This window comes from Hoplias malabaricus, chromosome 2 (assembly GCF_029633855.1).
Source record: "Hoplias malabaricus isolate fHopMal1 chromosome 2, fHopMal1.hap1, whole genome shotgun sequence".
Classification (NCBI taxonomy): Eukaryota; Metazoa; Chordata; class Actinopteri; order Characiformes; family Erythrinidae; genus Hoplias; species Hoplias malabaricus.
This window is the reverse complement of record NC_089801.1, coordinates 36,736,292-36,755,991: the sequence shown is the minus strand read 5'-3', so window position 1 is coordinate 36,755,991 and position 19,700 is coordinate 36,736,292. Positions and strand designations below refer to the sequence as shown.

At 41.2% G+C, this 19,700-nt stretch overlaps 1 protein-coding gene across 3 annotated transcripts in view; it reads right to left on the bottom strand.

Moving 5' to 3' along the window:
* klhl13 (kelch-like family member 13) overlaps positions 1 to 19,700 on the bottom strand; it is a 59,685-nt gene that overhangs the window by 28,529 nt on the left and 11,456 nt on the right. The window contains exon 1 of one of the 3 annotated variants that reach the window (XM_066658971.1): positions 13,133 to 13,430. The exons of the other annotated variants lie outside the window; for them this stretch is intronic. Within the exon in view, the coding sequence (XP_066515068.1) occupies positions 13,133 to 13,230 (98 nt within the window). The 5' untranslated portion in view covers positions 13,231 to 13,430. Of the gene's footprint in view, positions 1 to 13,132; positions 13,431 to 19,700 lie in introns of those variants that run through there. 3 annotated transcript variants of the gene reach the window in all.

The following is a 19,700-nucleotide window of genomic DNA, read 5'->3' as shown; positions in this document are numbered from 1 at the left end:
CTGCACATCTGGAGAGAGAGAGAGAAAATGAGAATGTGTGGGTGAGAGAGAGAGAGAGAGAGAGAGAGAGAGAGAGAGAGAGAGAGAGAGATTGACAGTCTGACAAAACAGACAGGAACGTGACAGACATATTGACAGAATGGCAAGCAAAGACAGAGAGACAGAAGACAGAGAGATGGACAGATAAAATGACAGAATCACTCTGTAGTGCTCTGCAGTCATTTAGTCTAAAAGTAACAGCTTTAACTATGAGGAAATGCTTCCTGTACATGATGTACAGATCAAAAAACACTTCACCATGTCCACCAATGAAATCATCTGAAACAGCTTTGGGCACTTACACAGCTTTACCGTGGACACATGGTTCCCCAAAGTACAAAGAAATTTAACCTTAAAAAAGGTAACAAAACAACACTTAAGATTTTTAACACAAACTCAAACCAATTTCTATTTCATTCATGCAGTCAACTATTGGTGCATTTTCGACCGCATGAGTCCAGCTCTACTCACTTAAAGCTTCTCGTTTTTCCACTAGCACAGCTCCCTGTGAAATGGTGTATGTGACGTCACAAAAACCCCCATCTCTACCAGGAATCTCGGCATTGAAAACCACAACAACAATGGCGGTAAAGTTTTTTTTTTTTTTTTTTTGTAAACTGATTACTCATCATGTTTTCGCGTGTTGTTTTAGGTTTTGGACTGTACACAGCTCCACACCCCAGTTCTGACAGATCATTGTAACTTATTGCACATTCTTCTGCCATTGGGTCAAGGAGCATTTAACAGGGCTGAGAGTGGAGACTGAATTTTCTTCCATGCCTGGGTTGTGGGGGTGCTATGTATGCGACACACTTTTAACACACAGCTTGTTGGCCCCTGGGCCCAGATATAAACAGCCTGCCTATAACCCTGATCATCATTATTGTCAAGCAGGGTCCAGCTATTTTTTTTTTTAAATAGCCCCTTAAATGATAGATTCTGTTGAACTTTGTGGAAATAAATGGACAACATTATAAAATTAAATGAACAAACCCAATATGAACCTATATCAGACCCGTGGCCTGGTAGGCCTGTTCAGTAATCCATCCCTGCTTTTAACTAGTCACTTACTTGCCTATCTATTGCATGTATAGCATACTGAGACTACAGCCACACCAATTACATTTCTGGGTAGGCGTGTGTCAGACTAGGGTGTAGGCTATGACGCAGGGTCCCCGACTACAGTGTGGGTTGGATGCAGAAGTATAAATTGGGCTTCAATTTCTTTGGCCAAGAGCCAAGGCACACCCCTGCCCCATTTCTGATGGGCTTATTGGCTAGAAGGCCTATTGTTGGTGTGCTTGAGTGAAAGCTGTGCCTCTCGGATCCAAAGATCTGTCAAATCACTGGGCGAACCTTTTTTTTTTTTTTTCGTAGCCACGTTGCAATGCCGGAGATCTAACATCAAGATAAAGTTACAAGCTACTGTTCTGAATCTGATAAAAATAAACATAAAAAGATGCTGTTAAGAGATTTTACAAGCACCGGTTTGTGCTAGATTTGAATGAGCTCTGCATTTTGTGGTGATTGACCAGTCTCTCTGGCCAATCAGCACTCTGCAGAGTTTACACGTTATTTAGTACCCACTCGGCACGGTTGGATCCCAGTGCAAGCAGAGACTGAAAAAGCAAATGGTTCCAGGGACCAGGTACCAGATTTGGCCAGTGGAAAAGCAAAGAGCTGAGCCGAGTAGAGTCATGTAGGTTCCATGCAGTGGAAAAGCACCACATGTCAGCCAGGAAACATATTTATCCATCCTTAAACAAGGACAGTGTCCTTAATTCAAAGTACTGAATAGCAATCCCTTGTGGAACAGTTCTTAAACATGAGTGAGTATGTGGGTGTGTTACATTAAAAAACAGGCCATTAAAGAAAATAACATCAGACATATTTATAACTTGATTATTAAGAGAGACTGAGATAGAAAAGAACAGACTTCTACAAGAATCTCTCTCCCTTACTCTCTCTTTTCCACAGAGACATCATCATTAACATACTGCTTTAATAATTCATCATTATTGAACACACACACACACACACACACACATCATTAAGGTAGGTGTGAGGACTGCAGGTACAGACCAAGAGAACAGCTGTTACCATCAAACACTCTCAAACACAGCTCTGACCCCAACACACATCTCTTTCAGTGCCCAACATCCTTTTCAGACCATTTCCTCACCTCTTAATTAGAGTGGGAGAGATTCACTAGCACAGGGAGAGAACACACACACACGTCTGCACACATCTAACTGGGTTCATCCAGCTGTATTCTTGACCCACCTGGCAAAAACCCAGCAAACTATTTGATGAAATGATATGCAAATGAGACCCACTACAGAGCGTGTGTGTGTGTGTGTGTGTGTGTGTGTGTGTGTGTGTGTGTGTGTGAGAAAGAGAGACTCAAGAAAAAGAGAGGTTATTTAATGCACCACTGCTACTGTTCTTCAAATGTCAAGTCAGTCAAAAACCCCTGAAAAAAAAAATATTAAGACATAATATATTGTTAATATATCTTCTAATATTGATTGTTTTTCCATTATGTCCAGTTTTACTGAGAGCGAGAAAGAGTGAGAGAGAGAGAGAGAGAGAGCGAGAGAGCGAGAGTGTGAGAGAGAGAGAGAGTCTGTGGAGGACAGGAGTTAGCGGTGTGTGTCAGCAGTGGGCATGGTCAAGAGGAGGATGAAGCATGACGTACAAAAAATAAAAAATATATATAAAAAAAAATAAAAACCACAATACATATGACTCACACACAATTCAAGCTTTACTGGTGATGTGGAGGAGAGAGAGGACAGGAGAAAGAGAGAAAGTACAAATAGATAGACAAAGACAGACAGAGAGACGTGATTTGACAAACCTCAATATTACAGTTTTCCAAATTTAAATCTCAAAAAATGCACTGATCTGTTCAACCATGGTGACCTTTCACAAACATACACACAGATATCCGAAGTCTTCAACAGCAGAAACTAAGTTCAGCCACATTCAGAAACAAGCCCGGTTCACCCTGCAGAGTGAAACAAAGCCAGACAGTCGCTCGTGTCTCTAATGTTTCTAAAGACGTTAAACACTGGATTTATAAGCGGCCTCAAGGACCCCAATAACAGACTTGATGAAAAGCAAAGTGATGGAGGCATCTCTCTGTAATGAAAGACTCTTGACAGCAACATCCTTCTATTATATCTAAGATCTTTGGTGAAGGAAATGATGTGTCCATCCCTTTTCAGTACATTACTGTCAAAAAGGAGGAAGGGGAGGGAGAGGGAGTTAAGAGACAGAAGGAACCACAACCCTCCTCTCCTGCATACATCCTCATGAGCCCAGGAAATGCAGCGCCTCTCATTTCTCCATCACCTTTATTAGATACAGATGGAGGGTGCCGGTTCTGGTTTCTCTGTGCTGCAGGAATATTGATAAAATGAAGAGTCTCAGGTCTCCACCTTGCTTATTAAGACATGCTGTAAGAAGAATTCACTTCAGGGATTTTCAGCATTGTAGAAAACAATATATAAAGTAAGATGGCCACTATACTGTAGTTTGCACGAGACATGGGACAAATCAAGCCCTTCTAATTGTCCCACCCCCTCGTCTGAGTCTCTCCAATCACGGCGTGGGATTTAGAGCGCAACGTAGAGCTGGGCAATATGAGAGATGGTTAAAGTGCAAATTGTAGAGCTGGGCAATATGAACGAAAATCTACATGACGTTTAATTGTACATTTTACTGCGAGTAAGGAACGATTAATACAGTGGTGAGGCTTGTGCTATAAATTAGCTCCAGTATTAAAACTGGATATTTTTTCTAATGTTGCAGGGAGCTTGTTCCTATTGTTTTTAGCACTGTTTATATTTGGTGTGTGATTGTGCTTTGGTCACTGAAAGGTTTTTATCTCAGCGTTTCCATTTCACTTCTTTTTGCTCAGTGTCATCTTATTTATAATCAAAACACACTATGTTTTTCTTTTGTACGAGCTGCTCGAGTCACTCTGCATTTAGGTTGCTTCCAGAATCATGTGACTACAGCTTGGTAGCATGGTTTTTAACAGTACATGAACACACAGTGGGGATATAACAGAATAAACAAATATAAAAAACAATAAAAAAAACCCAGTTTAATTATATATATAGACAAGATTATGTGTCAGAGTGATCAGTTATTTTAAGGTAAAATTAGTATGCAGTGTGGGGCGGCGCGGTGGTGCAGCAGGTCGCAGTGTCGCAGACCCTGAACTGGATAAGCGGTTACAGACAATGAATGAATGAGTATGCAGTGGTCCCTTAAAGTAACAGGCACTCAGGGGCTGTTTTCACGGAACGTGTAACCTGCTGTGGGGTTTGATCCTTGTGGTATTTTTGATCAAAGCAAATCACAGACATTTCATTAAGACCCAGAACTGTGCTCCCTGTGTAAGGATGGAGTTCCACAGCCGACCTCCAGCATGGACTTCCATTATAAGAGTACTTGAAGTGAAGAGGTTTTCTGAGCTATTCCAGGTAGAGGGAAGCAGGTCATAATTGCAGTCGGCTGTAACTGACTGCGCGCTACAGACTCAGATAAAGATGCAGTAACCTGCAGTGGTCCCTCAGCTTCCTCTGGTGCGGTGGGCTGCTTTGAGGGTTTGTTATGCAGATGGCTTTGCTGTTTTGATGCCTTTGGTCTCTCTTCTGTCGGAGTGAAACCTCAACCCACCTCACTCTGCTTTGATGTCCATTTCAAATCATGCCATCCTCCCTCTCTTTCCCTCCATCCCCCTCTTCCTGCCTTTCACAAAACCCTCTCCAAAGCTAATTATGAGTTCATCAGTTTATTCAATACCCCCCCGCCCCCCACATCTCACTCACTAACCTTCTGTCATCCTCCACCATCCCTCTCTCCATCACCCCATTCCTCTCTCTCTCTCTCTGTCTCTAAAAAGTGTTATTGGATGGCTCTGACCTCTGCTGATGATTTAGGTCGCTGTGCTGGTGGCACTTCTTCGATTACACTGCTGCTGTCACGCAACCTGTCAAATAGAACATGTCGCACGTTTCTGAGAGCGATGGGATGTGATTACGTGAAGCTTCATTCTTTATGTTATTGATTTTCCAGTCAGCACAATGCCAATTCCTAACCACACACTTCAGTCCTCAGCTGTAGATCGACCTGTCTCTATTACCACATCCCGGCAGATAAATCCATCCATTTGACAATTACATGAGAGACACAGACGACCGTGGTCTAACAGAACATACAACTGCACCAAAACTGTAGAGGAATGAAAAGAATAAAGCCCAATATTATTGAATATAAGCCTCACAGGGTCCATTTCACACTAGGGATGTGAAGAGCGAGGCAAGCCTGAACTACTCTGCCACACTTGCTTCCTCAATGCGCAGTACATCATCCACGTTTGACCAGTATCGCCTGGGGTTTGCTTTTTTGGCCAGCTGATTGTACAGTTGTTTGGCTATTTCTCAGCAGTCCACTGGTCATTAGCAAATTAGCCCAAACAGAGCGAAAACTCCCTTGATGATTGTAAAAAGATGCTGAGACGCTGCATGTTTTAATTATAGTCTGGAATGAATGAAGAAGAGAGAATAGTCAATTACATACTGGTTTTCTATGACTGCACACAGCAAGCATCAAAAATCGAATGGCTACCAAGCAGCACGTGGTGCAGGTGTAATGCCGCTTTACACCGCATGGAACATACATTATTCTATTCTACTCGACTCGGCTAGATTTTTTTTGCTTTTCCACTGGCCACTTATTCTGTCCCTACTCACTCTGGGTTCCAAACGTACTGAGTAGGTACTAAATGGTGACATGCAAACCCTGCAGAGTGCTGATTGGCCAGAGAGACCTGTCAATCACCACATAATACAGAGCTCATTCAAATCCAACACAAACTCAGCAGCTTTCACATTTTTAATATCGGACTCACAACGGCAGCTTGTAATTGTACATCGAGGTGTTTTGAAAAGATTTTAATACTCTAAATTTAATAACTAAATTTAACCTAAATTTACTGCCATCATTACTGTGGTTTTCAAAGCACACGATTCCCATTAGAGACGGGGTTTGCAACATCACAGTCTCCATTTCGTGTGCAGCTGTGCTAGTGGAAAAGTGACAAGCTTTAAGCAAGCTAATTCGAGTCAACTCAAGTAGATCCGGACCCATGCGGTGAAAAAGCACCATAAGATGTTACACAGAAGCACCATTCAGATGTTCACAGTAACTCAGATATTTTGTGTATTTACCCAGAGGAGCTCTGTGTGTAAACACATGTCCAAAACAGTTGTGCTCGATATGACACTGAAGTTACTCAGACATTGTACAAAGATAAAGTCTGAGTGAGCTGGGAATATTCCAGAGAACCACGCTGTAGGTCCTGCACAGCCACCGACCCATGCCTAAAGCATGCGGAATATTTTCAGCTGTGAGAACACATCTGACAAACATCCTTCTGTTCTCTACATAATCCTCCTGACATTTCCTGTGTGAAATGAAGTGAGGCTTATTCACACTTTGGTTCCATGGAAGATGATATACTTTAGTGTTCAAGCAAGGACAAATACAAAGACTGGCCACTCATCTAGAAGATATTATAAATCATGCTTAATATGAAGGACAAATCTGCAAAGTATTAAAAGGTCAGTTTTGATTTAGAGTTGATTTAAAAATGTATTTAATATTAACAGTTGATATTTCCTTAACATGTACAAGTCTGGCGTAATTGCCCAGTGATAAAGTTTGTTAATTTAACACTAAAACTTCCTTATCTGTTTCTGCCATGCTTTCCTTAAATGGTAAATCTAGCTTTTGAAGTCTCACTGTCAACAGTGTGTGTGTGTGTGTATTTTATGAGGGAGGGTTAAGCCGAAGTCCTCAGGCTGGATAATGGTGTGGTGTGACTAAGCTAAAAAAGAAAGCGTTGATTACACTGGCTCTCTTCCTCCACACACATCCCTCCATCACACTCCCTCTCTTTTCTCAGTTCCACGCCATCAGTGCTCACACTGTTGTCCTGTTCCTTTTATTCCTTCATCTTCATAATACATTCATTTTTTAAATATTCTAATACAATATGACATGTTTTTTTTAGAATCATTCATCTCTGTTCTATCTCCTTCTCCACATTTTTCACCCAAACCAACCCAGCCTTCTTTTGTCTTCACCTCTTTCATACACTCTCTCTTCTTTCATTCCCTCTCTCTCTCTGTGAAATCATCACTCTAAAGTGAAAATTGAATCCGTCCATTTCCTCTCAGTGCCACAAGATTAAACACCTCAGCCCATGATGGCAGAGCTGACTGAGAGGAGCATGAGGGGTGTGTGTGTGAGAGAGAGAGAGAGAGAGAGAGAGAGAGAATGTGGTGGTGTTTGATGCACAGAGCTAGAGAGAGAGAGATAAATCAACCATCATACTCTTGCACCAGTTTAATGACAAGGGTGGAGAAGACTCATTACATGATGAATATGTTTTTAGAGCAGTTATAGGTGTGTGTGTGTGTGTAAGGATGTAGTATAAATTGCAGTGTCACATTCTCTCACCCACTCACATAGTGAACCCATTCGCTTCACTTTTGCCAGTTAACTGAGCAACAGATGTGATGAGGAAAATGATCTTAAATGATCTTAAATTCACAATTAGGTATGCGTTTGAGAAAGAGATTATATTCTTACATGTTTAAAGAGTGTTCTCCCTTTATAAATATTTATACAATGTGTTGTCATGATACCAAATTTATGACTTTCAGCACGATACCTGCCTAAATATCTCGATACCGATACTGAAACAGTCCCAGTTCCAAAAACATCAGGAAAAGTCATGTACTCTATGGTATCTGCTTGTTAAGTGTGACACCACACGTGACGTTTCACCATTTCTGTGTCCCATGTCATACATTCATAAGACGTGTTTACTGTTTGAATAAAGCTGAATGCCTTAATCAGAGAGAGAGCTGTGTCTCCCCGCTCACGGTCAGTCCCGGTGTTCTAAGGAGTTGTGCTACAGGCGATTCTCTTCTATAAAAAGTAGCTGAGGTTTGTACAGAAAGCTGCTTTTAAAAGTGTTTTTAAATAACTCGCTAGAAGATCTGAAAAGTCGCTAAAACTAGCTGCAATGTTGCAGAGACACTAACTGCAGCACCATCGTTCATTCATCCATATCTTGCTGCTTATCCAGGTCCGGGTCGCGGGCAAAGCAGCCCGAGTGAAGAAGCCCAGAGCTCCCCTCTCCCTAGCCATGTCTTCCAGCTCTTCCAAAACTTATAGTCTCTCCAGCATGTTCTGGGTCTTCCCTAGGGCCTCCTCCCCATTGGACATGCCAGGGAGGCATCTGGACTGGTTGCCTGAACCACCTCACCTGGCTCCTCTCGACGTGGAGGAGTAGAAGCTCTACTCCAAGTCTCTCCCGGAGGTCAAAACTACACACCATATCTCTAAGGAAGAGTCCAGACACCAGCAGCGCCATTGTGCCAGTACAATATTTTGTACTGTAGGTAAATAAATTCGTCACCATATTCAATTGCACTTAAAACAAAACTACAACATGTTTCAATATAGTCACTTAAATCCTATATTTATCCCCAGTTTTACATAAGAATCCCCTTGTTTTGTGTAGCCTCACACATTTCTGACCATTAGGGCTGTGTTCTTATCACTGACACGGTAATATAATGTGGATATGCTCATGGCAACTGAATTCAGTGATAGCTGTATCCATATTTATGAATTCATACACATACAGAGGCAGCAACACTATGGATGTCGTGACAAACAACATGGAGTTCTGCCATCTCCTCAGGCAGACACACACACACCACTTTCTTTTCTGATTCCTCCAATGCAGATACCTTGAGCATAAGCAGATGCAAATACTGAGCTGATACTTCTTTAAAAACTACTCAGCTTTAAAATTAAGTGTGTGTGTATGTGACAGAATTAGTTCTGCTGCAGGGCTCTCTTGTCCTCACTCATGTCTTCTCGCTACTCCTAACATCCCTGCTACTGTGTGACCTGCACTCTGTGTGTGTGCATGCACGCACGTGTGAGTACTTTTCAAGCATGAAATCCTCACTACAGTGGACTAGGTGGGCTAAATTTAGAGAAACTGCTGGATCTTTCCCTCTCTCTGATTTTCTTAAATCTCTCATACACACTCAATCCTTTACCATATAATCCATCTCTGATGCTAAAAAGGCACACAGACACACACCACTTTAATCCTGACCTCTGAATGTCACACGTTATTACACTGAGCGTTTTAAGTATCCACAAACATTGGTTTGTGATGCTATCGACATGTCCCACACCAGTCTCTAAAATAACCACCAACATTCCTGTCTCATTCTCCAACACACACAGAATATTTCATGCAACCATAATGGAGTATCTCCTCCCATTCAAAAACCACAGACCACAATGTCACCCAATGACAAATTTTTAAACGTGAGTCAGACATATATATAGCCAGAGTCAAAAGTTTGGACACACGTGGTGAAAATGTTTGTTGACTTCCTTAATAGCACATTATTGTATTACATTTGTTTTCAATAGAGTAACTGTCCTTTAAACTGTCCTTTAAACAGAAAAATGTGTTCTGTATAGACGTGTCCATTACTAATTACATGAATATATCAAATGCATTATAAACATGTATTTATTACTGTATAATAATAATAATAATAATAATAATTTAAGGTCCATCTCCAAACCTAACCCTGATTTTAACCATGGGAACCCACTCTGTTGCTGGATTTAGTGTGTGAAGCTAAACAGGACTGATCCCTGCCAGCTGCTCCACACCCAGAAAGAGATGAGGACGACATCACAACTTCACTTTGCACAAATATAACATTCTTTATCTTTATATTTTTCTACAAAGCTCAGATTTAGCAAATTTTGAACAAAGGAAAGGTAATATCCCATATATTTAACAACTATTACAAACTACCCTAAGCTACATATTCTTTATTCACATAACTGTTAAAGCAAACCAAAGCTGAGAGTAGTTTAGACCTGCATGTTTAAATAAGTATACACACACTTGAACTATATTCTACAATCAGAATTGTAGGGTTCTGTACATAATTGTAGACTACATTACCATTTCAGAAAGTGTAAACACTTAAGAAAGTGTGTGTGTGTGTGTAGGCCATCTGTGGTCAAACTCTATTTTTATGGTTAAATAACACCATACAATACAACGGCCACTCTCAGACAGAACCTACAATAAAAGTCTCCTCGTCCAGATTTACAGCGAGGTTTACGGCCAAATCCTAGTCTCTGGCTTTAAATAAGTAAATAAATAAATAAATAAATTCTAGAGTCGATAATCCGATTAACTGTGAAATTTAATCTATGGCAAGGTTTAACATACGTCTACAAAAGCAGAGCACACAAACTCTGAATAATTAACTCTGAACCGAGTCCACTGAAGACGCTACAGATGCAGACGCTACATAGCTGTTCACACCGTGTACAGCCTCCTATGAACAGAAAATGCAGAAGTGTACCTTTCACAAGTCAATTTCAACAGATTTTGTTTCTTAAAAAGACCCCTCCACTGAAGCTCAAGTCTCAACCCGTTAGCCTGTGCACATGGTGTTGTTTATTCGGCAAAAAATGAACGACTAAGCGGTCAGTGCTGGGTCTGAGCATTTCTGCGTTGACACAGCAGTGTCTCTAACACATGCACTCGGACACACAAGGGTTTCTGACATCACACACCTAAGGAACCAATCACATCAGTTTACAAGGCATGGTTTTCAAGCTGCAGGCAGGTGGTGACTGCATGGGTGGAGATAGAAGCGATGTGTAAATGCATATTCACAGATCTGTGTGATCTGAATGAACACGAACTTGACCACTTATAACATTTAAGGGGAATTTTACTCTTAAAAATAAGTTCTACATCTGTACCTCTGGTCTGATGGGAGCTTTAGAAGTATAATCAATAACTGAAGGAGGATTTGAATAGAAATAAAATAGACAGAGGTGGGAAAATTCTCTGTAGCAGTAGTAGAGACTAACCTATCATTTAGCTTTTAATCCCAGACACAAAACCCGAAGAACTCACTTTTTCTACTGAAATCACAATCTTAAAAAGGCATGCCTTTACTATATTATTAACTACCTCACCTAATAACACAGACCATTCAGCTTATGAGAATCAGGGCTAAAAAAAAAAAAAATACTGGATTTTGGAAAAAAAAAAAAAAAAAAAAAAAAAAAAAAAAAAGTCTTAAACTTCATTTAAAAGGGAATAATCACATTTAAAGAACAATATATTTTCTAGATTTATCATTTATGCATATTTGTACAAAACAAGAAACAAGATCAGCAGATTTCCACTAATAATTTAAATCAGAGCTGGACAATATGGCCAACATTTATATCACAACATATTTCAAAATTTCAATCAATAAGATATAATTCCAATATCAATATGAACTACATAAAATGCAAAGGAAATACTGCCTAGAAACAAACAAGAAACATGACATCACCTTCTTGGCTTTGTCAATATTAATATTTTTAAACTAACTTTTGTTAGGGCAGTGTCCTGTAATGAACATCATGAATATTGAAAATGTGTTTCAAAATCATATTGTTATTGAAACATTTTAATTGAGATATGTATTGATATTAAATTGCCTGTCCCTAATTATAATCACAGTACAAACACTTAAAATATGGTTTTGTTTATTCTCTATTTTTTGGTTTTGTTTTCTTTATTGTCTGTGTGTGTATTGAATCATGAAATACAGAATCGTAATCAGATCAAATTCATTGTGAGGTCAGGAATTCACTCCTAATCTCTTTAATCTCTTTCTGCTACACCACACACACACACCCCCAATAACACCAACAGAATTAATGCTATATGCAATATGTAATATGCAATGATTGTTTGAGAACAAATAAACAGAAAGGATTAATTCATATTTGTGACTGATTTAGTACCGATTTAAAGCAGCTGCAGATCAACAGAGAAACGAACGCTGACCCAGTTTAACAAAGGTTCAACCAAATACATCAGAGCAGCAGAACCAGTGAAGACAATAAACTACTCTGAAAACCGAGGAGAAGACAGAGAAGGAGTGAAGAACAGGTGCACCATCAGAAATGACTGTCTTTTGGCAGAGAGAGAGAGAGAGAGAGAGAGAGAGAGAGAGAGAGAGAGAGAATGCAGAAAAAAAGAATAGCAGAACCAGGGGCTTAGAAAGAAAAGGATGAAAAGGGAATAGAGAGATAAAGACAGGAATGAAAAAGTAAAATACAGGAAAATTAAAGATGAAAGTGTGAGAGAGCGTGAGGGAAGGGATAGACAGAGAAGGGAACAGAGAGAGAGGGAGGCAGAGAGAGTTGAAGTTGATCCCTTATTTCGATTTTTCCCTTCCACCTTAAACGGTGCTGTATTTCATTCAAGACTCTGCTGCCCATTAAGAGGATTTAATGTGGAATGTAATATTACAACCACGGAATAGAGGGTGCAATTCCATGCTGAATTGTTTGCTCCTTTTTCAAACTGCCCGTTCCACCTTAAACGAGACAGCTGTTACACTCTGCAGCCCAAGACGAATTTAATGTGGAACATACAGAAAAGAGAGACTGATTTCACTTCACATGTAAGAAATTATGTAAATAACCGCGCCGTTTAAGGTGGAACAAACAAATATAATAAGAAGCTACCCATTTCCGCGGTGTACGGTCTAAGAATAACTAACTATCGCTACATAATATAATAAATTCTAATAGGAGTTAAAAGACCATACTAAGTAGCGTTGTTGGCTGCTGTGTTTAAGGTGGAACGGAGAATTCTACTGAGAAGCTGACTATTTCACTAGTACAGCGGCCGCATGCACCTCGCCTGCAACGTTTAAGGTGGAATGGAGAACTCCAAAAGAAGCAGCTTCCACAAAGGCGGCAGAGTAATGCGCGTCCACCGCTGCACCATTTAAGGTGGAATGAGGGAAAGAAGCAGGTTTGACAGACGCACAAGGCACTAACGTGTTTCCAAGTGAAAGAAAACAAGCAAATAACAGGGACGTAAACCAGGCTTTTTCACAGGGACTCTGAAGTGCGGGGTTTCGCCACTTACATGTACGCTGGAGACAGCGGAGAGGACCTGGAGGTTTTAAGCACAGGCACAGGGAATTTCCAGCTGACCGGAGAGCCGCTCTTCCATTTCAGAGGCATGGTTAGCTACCGGCTAAAAACACGGAGAAAAAACACGGAGAACCGAGAGTCCGCGGGGAAAAGGAGGCCGGAGAGGAGTCCCATCTCCAGCCCAGGGATTAAGGTAAGAGACAGAGAGGGGACTGAGTGAGACAGAGATGGAGGGACGCTTGGATGGATGAAGCTGACTGTTACACGACTCTAATAAAAACAGGAGCGTAATAATCACCAAAACAAAGGCGAAGCTAAAAAAAACCGTGTTCCCCAAACATGATGAAGAAATGATAAAGGGAGAAAAAGAGAAAGCAAGAAATAGAAGTGATTTGAGAGGAGCGAAATGGAGAGGAGGATGGAGGGGGAAAGGAAAAAGAAAGAAACCCTCCACCTCAGGTGCCGAGAAGAGGCGCTGCAGAGAGCATGGGTAGTGGTGGAGAGAATAGGGGGGAGAGAGAGAGAGAGAGAGAGAGAGAGTGAGAGAGAGAGCAGACTGCAGTAGAAAGAGGATATAGAAAGAGAGGAAGGAGAGGGAGGGGTGGAGAGTAAAATACAGACAGAGAGAGAGGGAGGAGGGGTAGAGAGAGTGAAACAGAGAGGGAGGGAGTGGGTATAAAAGGGAGAGACAGGGAGAGGAGAGAGGGAGAAGGGGTGGGGGAATAGAAAGCACAAAATAGGCAGAAAGACAAGCGATTGAAAGGCTAGAGAGGGGGAGGGAGTGAGAACAAGAGAGGTTGGGGAGAGGGGAGAGACAGTATATGAGGAAAGAGATGAGAGAGTGAGAGAGGAGTGTGGATTGAAGGGAGAGAAGAATTGAGAGAGGGAGAAAAGTGCAAAACAGAAAGAAAGATACAGAGTGAGACAGACTGATAGAGAATAAGAAAAAAAAAAAAAGACAAGAGAGAAATATATGGAGGCAGAAAAGTGCCAAATAGCAAGAGATCGAAGATCATCAAAATGGAGAGAAAGAGGAAAAGAAAAACTAGTGAAAGGTGAATGTGGTGAGAGAGAGAGAGAGAGAGAGAGAGAGAGAGAGAGAGAGAGCAAAGCAGCAAAAGGACTGAAGGGAAAGAAGAGGGCTAGACATGGAGAGAGACAAGTGCAGAATAGCAAGAGAAAATGAAAACGAGAGCAAAAAGTGAGAGAGTCTTTAAATAGCCCATATTGTGGAAAAACTAAAACTGTTCTCATTGTGGTAAATAAGACTGTGCTGTAGTTTGTAACACACTCTTCACAGTCCATTTCAGACCTGTACGTTTATAAACAGCACGTTTGGAGCCCAATATTTCTGTGACATCCACATATTCAGCATACAGCAAACCCACCCACTCACTCAGACATATCAGTCTATTACACCCAGTAAAAAAACAGCATCTTAAAGATTGACATTGTAGTGATTTTATATTTAGGTCTAGAAATAAAGTAATGTTCTAAAGTACATAAAAAATTATTTAATAATAATAATAAGAATAATAATATATTCTCCTTATGGGTGGCATGGTGGCGCAGCAGGTAGGTGTCGCAGTCACACAGCTCCTGGGATCTGGAGGTTGTGGGTTCGATTCCTGCTCCGGGTGACTGTGAGGAGTGTGGTGTGTTCTCCCTGTGTCCGCGTGGGTTTCCTCCCACAGTCCAAAAAAAAAAAAAAAAAAACGTTAAGTAGGTGGATTGGCGACTCAAAAGTGTCCATAGGGGTGTGTGTGTTGCCCTGTGGAGGATTGGCGCCCCCTCCAGGGTGTGTTCCTGCCTTGTGCCCAGTGATTCCAGGTAGGCTCCGGACCCACCGTGGATAAGCGGTTACAGATAATGAATGAATGAATATTCTCATTATAACAAATGTAGTAAAGATAACTATTCTAAATTACATTATAATAAAATTAGCACCTAGAATGTGTTATATTTTGAATTTGGAAATTAAATTTATTTCATAATAAATGATATTAAAATTATATTTTCTTAAATATTGACTAACTATTTATCTATAAATAATCAATAATGTTGTGGCGGATAGTTATAGAGGTCTTCCCTTTCCAGTTGTATTATATAACCACACCTCAGTCTATAATTTATAAACCAGAGGTGCCATAAACACCAGTATCTTGTGTGTTAAGTGATTCCAAACTTTTGCATGGTGGTATCTATGGGAAAGCTCCTGCGGACACAGCTCGCCGTGGGCTTATTCTCAAACTGTCGGCTCTGTACTCGTCTAAAGTACGGAAAAGAATGAGAAGGGATGAGAGGAAGGAGTGAGAAAAGAGGGAGAAGTCTCGTTTCTGCGATTACATCCGTCTCGGTTAAAGGAGCTGACGGAGCGTCGCAGGAGATGCTGTTTCTTGGTTTTAGACCTAGTTTGATGGTGGTGCTTTTATGTTTTTGTTTTATTTATTTTTTTTGCCAATGAACATCACTTGATTAGGTATTCTCACTTCTCTGGAGGCAAAAATCAGGGAAGCAATGTTTTTTTTTTTTGTTGTTTTTTTTTTTTTAGTAGTGAGAGTTTACAACATTTGGCCGTTAACTTAATCAGGGCAAGATCAGTTGCTGAAGATTTCTTATTAGCTTTCCACTGGAGCTACAACGTCAATTCATTCACCTTCTGTAACCACTTCATCCTTTTTAGGGTCCTGGACTTATTGAGAATCACTGGCACTGGGTAGAACACAACCTGGACAGGCTGCCGGTCCATCACAGGGCATAAAGGAAGGCAAAGGACACTGATTATCACTGTTCAAACAACTCCTGAGCTGCATTAGCCTAGTAGCTTCCACATCAAAACAAACCAGGCTGGCTGATTAAATCAGCGCCAAGGAGATCAATGTGTAAACTTGTTTTTTGGGGGTTGAGCTAACCTAAGAATTTATCATTGGTGTTTGCATCACCTCTGTTATCAGAGATGTGGACTAAATTCGTTCCCAGGAATTTCTGATTAAACCCTATGTGACTACATCAGATCTGACAGGATTTACCACTGCTGACCGGAATTACCTGAACTGTCCACACGCACGTACGACCAGAGGAGGTCAACAAGAACAGTTAGACATCAAAAAGAAGCAAAGAGGTTGTTTTCCTCTGACCGATCCCATCCGTTCATCTACGCTAGAGGAACAGGTGAACCACCATAAAGCCACTAAAGCCAATAAATTCATTACCACACACTCACGCAACTGTAGCTATCTGGCATAGAGCAGAGCCAAATCCATCAGCAGAGCAAATCCCACCTAATTCTATTAGCCAAGCAAACAAAGTCATATAACACAGCTCCGGGCACACGACGAAGAGATGTGTGGGTTTACCCCAGTGTATGATACTCTCATGACTGAGAGAGTCAGAGAGAGATTCACTGTCATTTGAAATTATGAGATCATACAGCGTCTATACAAACACATGGGGATAATGCTCTCCGCTTCAGGAGTGTTGTCAAAAATACATGCACCAGCCACTTTATGAAGCATTTCAACTCAGTATATTCATTCATTGTCCTTTCTCTCAGCCCCACTGACCACACAGGAGCACTTTGTGTAAACTGCATTCTAATTGTACTACACAGTGTCCACTCACTGACCATATTAGTCCACCTTGTAGATGCAAAGTCAGAGTCAGCTGCTCATCTGATGCTGCAGTTTGTGTTGGTCATCTAGTCCATCAGTGGACACAGGACGCTGTTGGGTACAAATTTTTTGGGCGGTAGATTATTCACTCCAGCAGTGACACAGAGGGTTTTAAAAACTCCATCAGCACTGCTGTGTCTGATCCACTTGAACCATCACAGCACACGTCACACGACCACAGCAGTGTCATTGCAGCACAGATTTATCCACTAGCCAAATGATACCTGCTCTGCACATGCACAGCAACAGATGAGCTAAAGTCTTTAATTGTAGAACTACAAAGTGCGTCCTTGGACAGCTCTCATAAAGCATGAATGTTTAGGCCAGTCCAGCAAACAGAGCTGAACTAGACAGAGGTGCACGTGTCCATTACATTCACTGGACACAGAGATTGTACCCTCTGCTGGACATATAGGGCATTGAAGACACACACACACACACACCCCATCCTCTCCCATTTAATTAAGTGCTAAATGTGTAGTGTGGTGGAGGAGCGTCTATTCATAGGAGTCTATTATTAGAGCTGATTAAGAGCAGACTGCGCTCCATAAAGGAGGAAGGGAAAGAGCCGTTAACACAGTCTGAGTTTCCGCCACAACACTTCAGTTACACGCTTCTCTACGGCTCTGTCCAGCATCAGTCCTTTAACCAGTCACACCTACATACATCCAGCTCTGCATATCTATACAGTGTTTGACACCACAAGACTGGTCTCAGCCTGAGAGGCTCCTCCCATACGTCAAGTCTGACATCTGACGTGGACACACTGTCAGGGCTCTTCTATTCTCATTCGCATGAGAGCTAACTTCACTTCCGGAAATACACACTTCAATGCATCCATTTATACTAGTCTCTGTAGCTGAGGCTACCAGTGCCAAAATAACATGCTTGTGATTGGTCATCGTGCATGACAGCTGAACTTCATTCTCTGTAATAGTAGGCAGTACTTGGGCATCTTAAGTTGCAAAACCTTGCAGACACGCCTGACAGTCTGGCAAATACAAAATACCCCGTAACTAAACAAACTTACACTTGACGCAATAATTAATTATTAGATCCTCCTTCCAGATTAAATGAGACTGAACCAACCAACCAATACACAACAACCAACCAATCATAAGCCTTATATTGTAGGGGCTTTGGGCCGTAGGGGAGGAGAGAAGGCTTTAAATCATTGACTTAAAGGTAAGAGTAGCAGGCCTGGGAGTGAAAGATAAAAGATCTGGTTCAATCCCCAGTGAAGCCACAGTGCTGTCTCTTCCCTCAATATCCAAGCCCGAAGTGTCCTTGAGCAAGTCGCCCAACTTCCAACAAGTCTCTGGATCCCAAAGTGTTTATTGAACCTTTAAATACCAGAAAGATCAGAAAATGTCTTTAGCAAGACAGACCTGTACAGACACGCATCACGTAAAATACAACTCGTATGGCATCAAATAAAACTTGTGTGTGTTTGAACTGACACAGATCAGATAAATTCAGAGTTCAAATTTCACTGTAGTGATGTGCAGTGATGATTAAAGCATATTTTCTGCTCCCTCATGTTTCGTCCACATCAGTTCATCAGTAGATATACAGCAACGACAGCTTAAAACATTGGTTTCAATGGGCTTTTCTGGACTTATTCTGTGTTATTTGACATTTAGTCCAAAGTATTCTTGCTTAAATTTATTACAATATATTTACTTCTTTCCCCCCAGTTTATTTTTTTTTGTAACCCTTCCATTTTTCATTCACTATCTGTAACCACTGATCCAGGTCAGGGTGGGTCCAGAGCCTACCTGGAATCATTGGGCGCAAGGCAGGAATACACCCTGGAGGGGGCCTCTCACACACACACACACACACTTACACACACTTACTTTTTGGACCGTGGGAGGGAACCCACGAAGACACAGGGAGAACACACCACACTCCTCACAGACAGTCACCCGGAGCAAGACTAGAACCCACAAACTCCAGGTCCCTGGAGATGTGTGACTGTGACACTGCCTTTTTTTTTTTTTTTTCCTCTTCTATTTTTAAAATTTCCTGCCTTTATCTGCTTCCTTTTTGTCAATCACTGTGACCTTCATTTTATTTTGAATGTATGTGCGGCTATATAAATATGTTTATTTATTAGTAGTATTATTACTTCAAGAGGATGAACTGAGTGCACTGGAACAGGTGAGGCCCTCAACTCTGTAATGTGACACCTGCAAGAGATAATATTTCAGCTGAGAGACGAGATCCTTAACTATTCATTAACAATCAGACTATCTGAAAGGCCTTTAAAAGTCTGGACTATTTTGATCCCTGGTGGACGTGCACAATCAGAGCCGATACACGTGTTAAAAGACGCACATCATTACGAAATAAAAGGGACCGTAAATCTCTACGATCACAGTCCCCTTCTGAAAGCAGGCTTTAGCCTGTACGACAGAGCCGTAGTAAATACGGTTGCTAATCAAAAGCAAAAGACTCAGTACATCCAGTCTCATTAGAGAGCCCTGGTTTGACAGGAGCGCTGGACTTCAAACAGGATTTCCCAACATTTCACAGAATTTTAACTGCTCCTGACAACGTGAAATTAGGAATTGCACTAGAAATGGTCCAGAAAAGCATAAGACATGGTCTCTCTCTCTATATCTCGCTCTCTTGCACACAATAACAGTGCCGAAAAGAAGTGAGACAGATCGACATGTTGGGGTAATACAGCGGCACGCCGGGTGACTTTGAGCGTATTTTTGGCAGGGCTCAAAGAAAATCCACAATTAATCCGCATTTATCATTTTCAAAGCGGTTCAGCAGCTGTGGATAGAGGGAGGTAGAAACGAAGAGAGTGAGAGAAAGAAAGAGAGAAACTCACTCAGAGCGCTTAAGTCCTTAAGGGTGGGGAGAATAGGCCGTCAA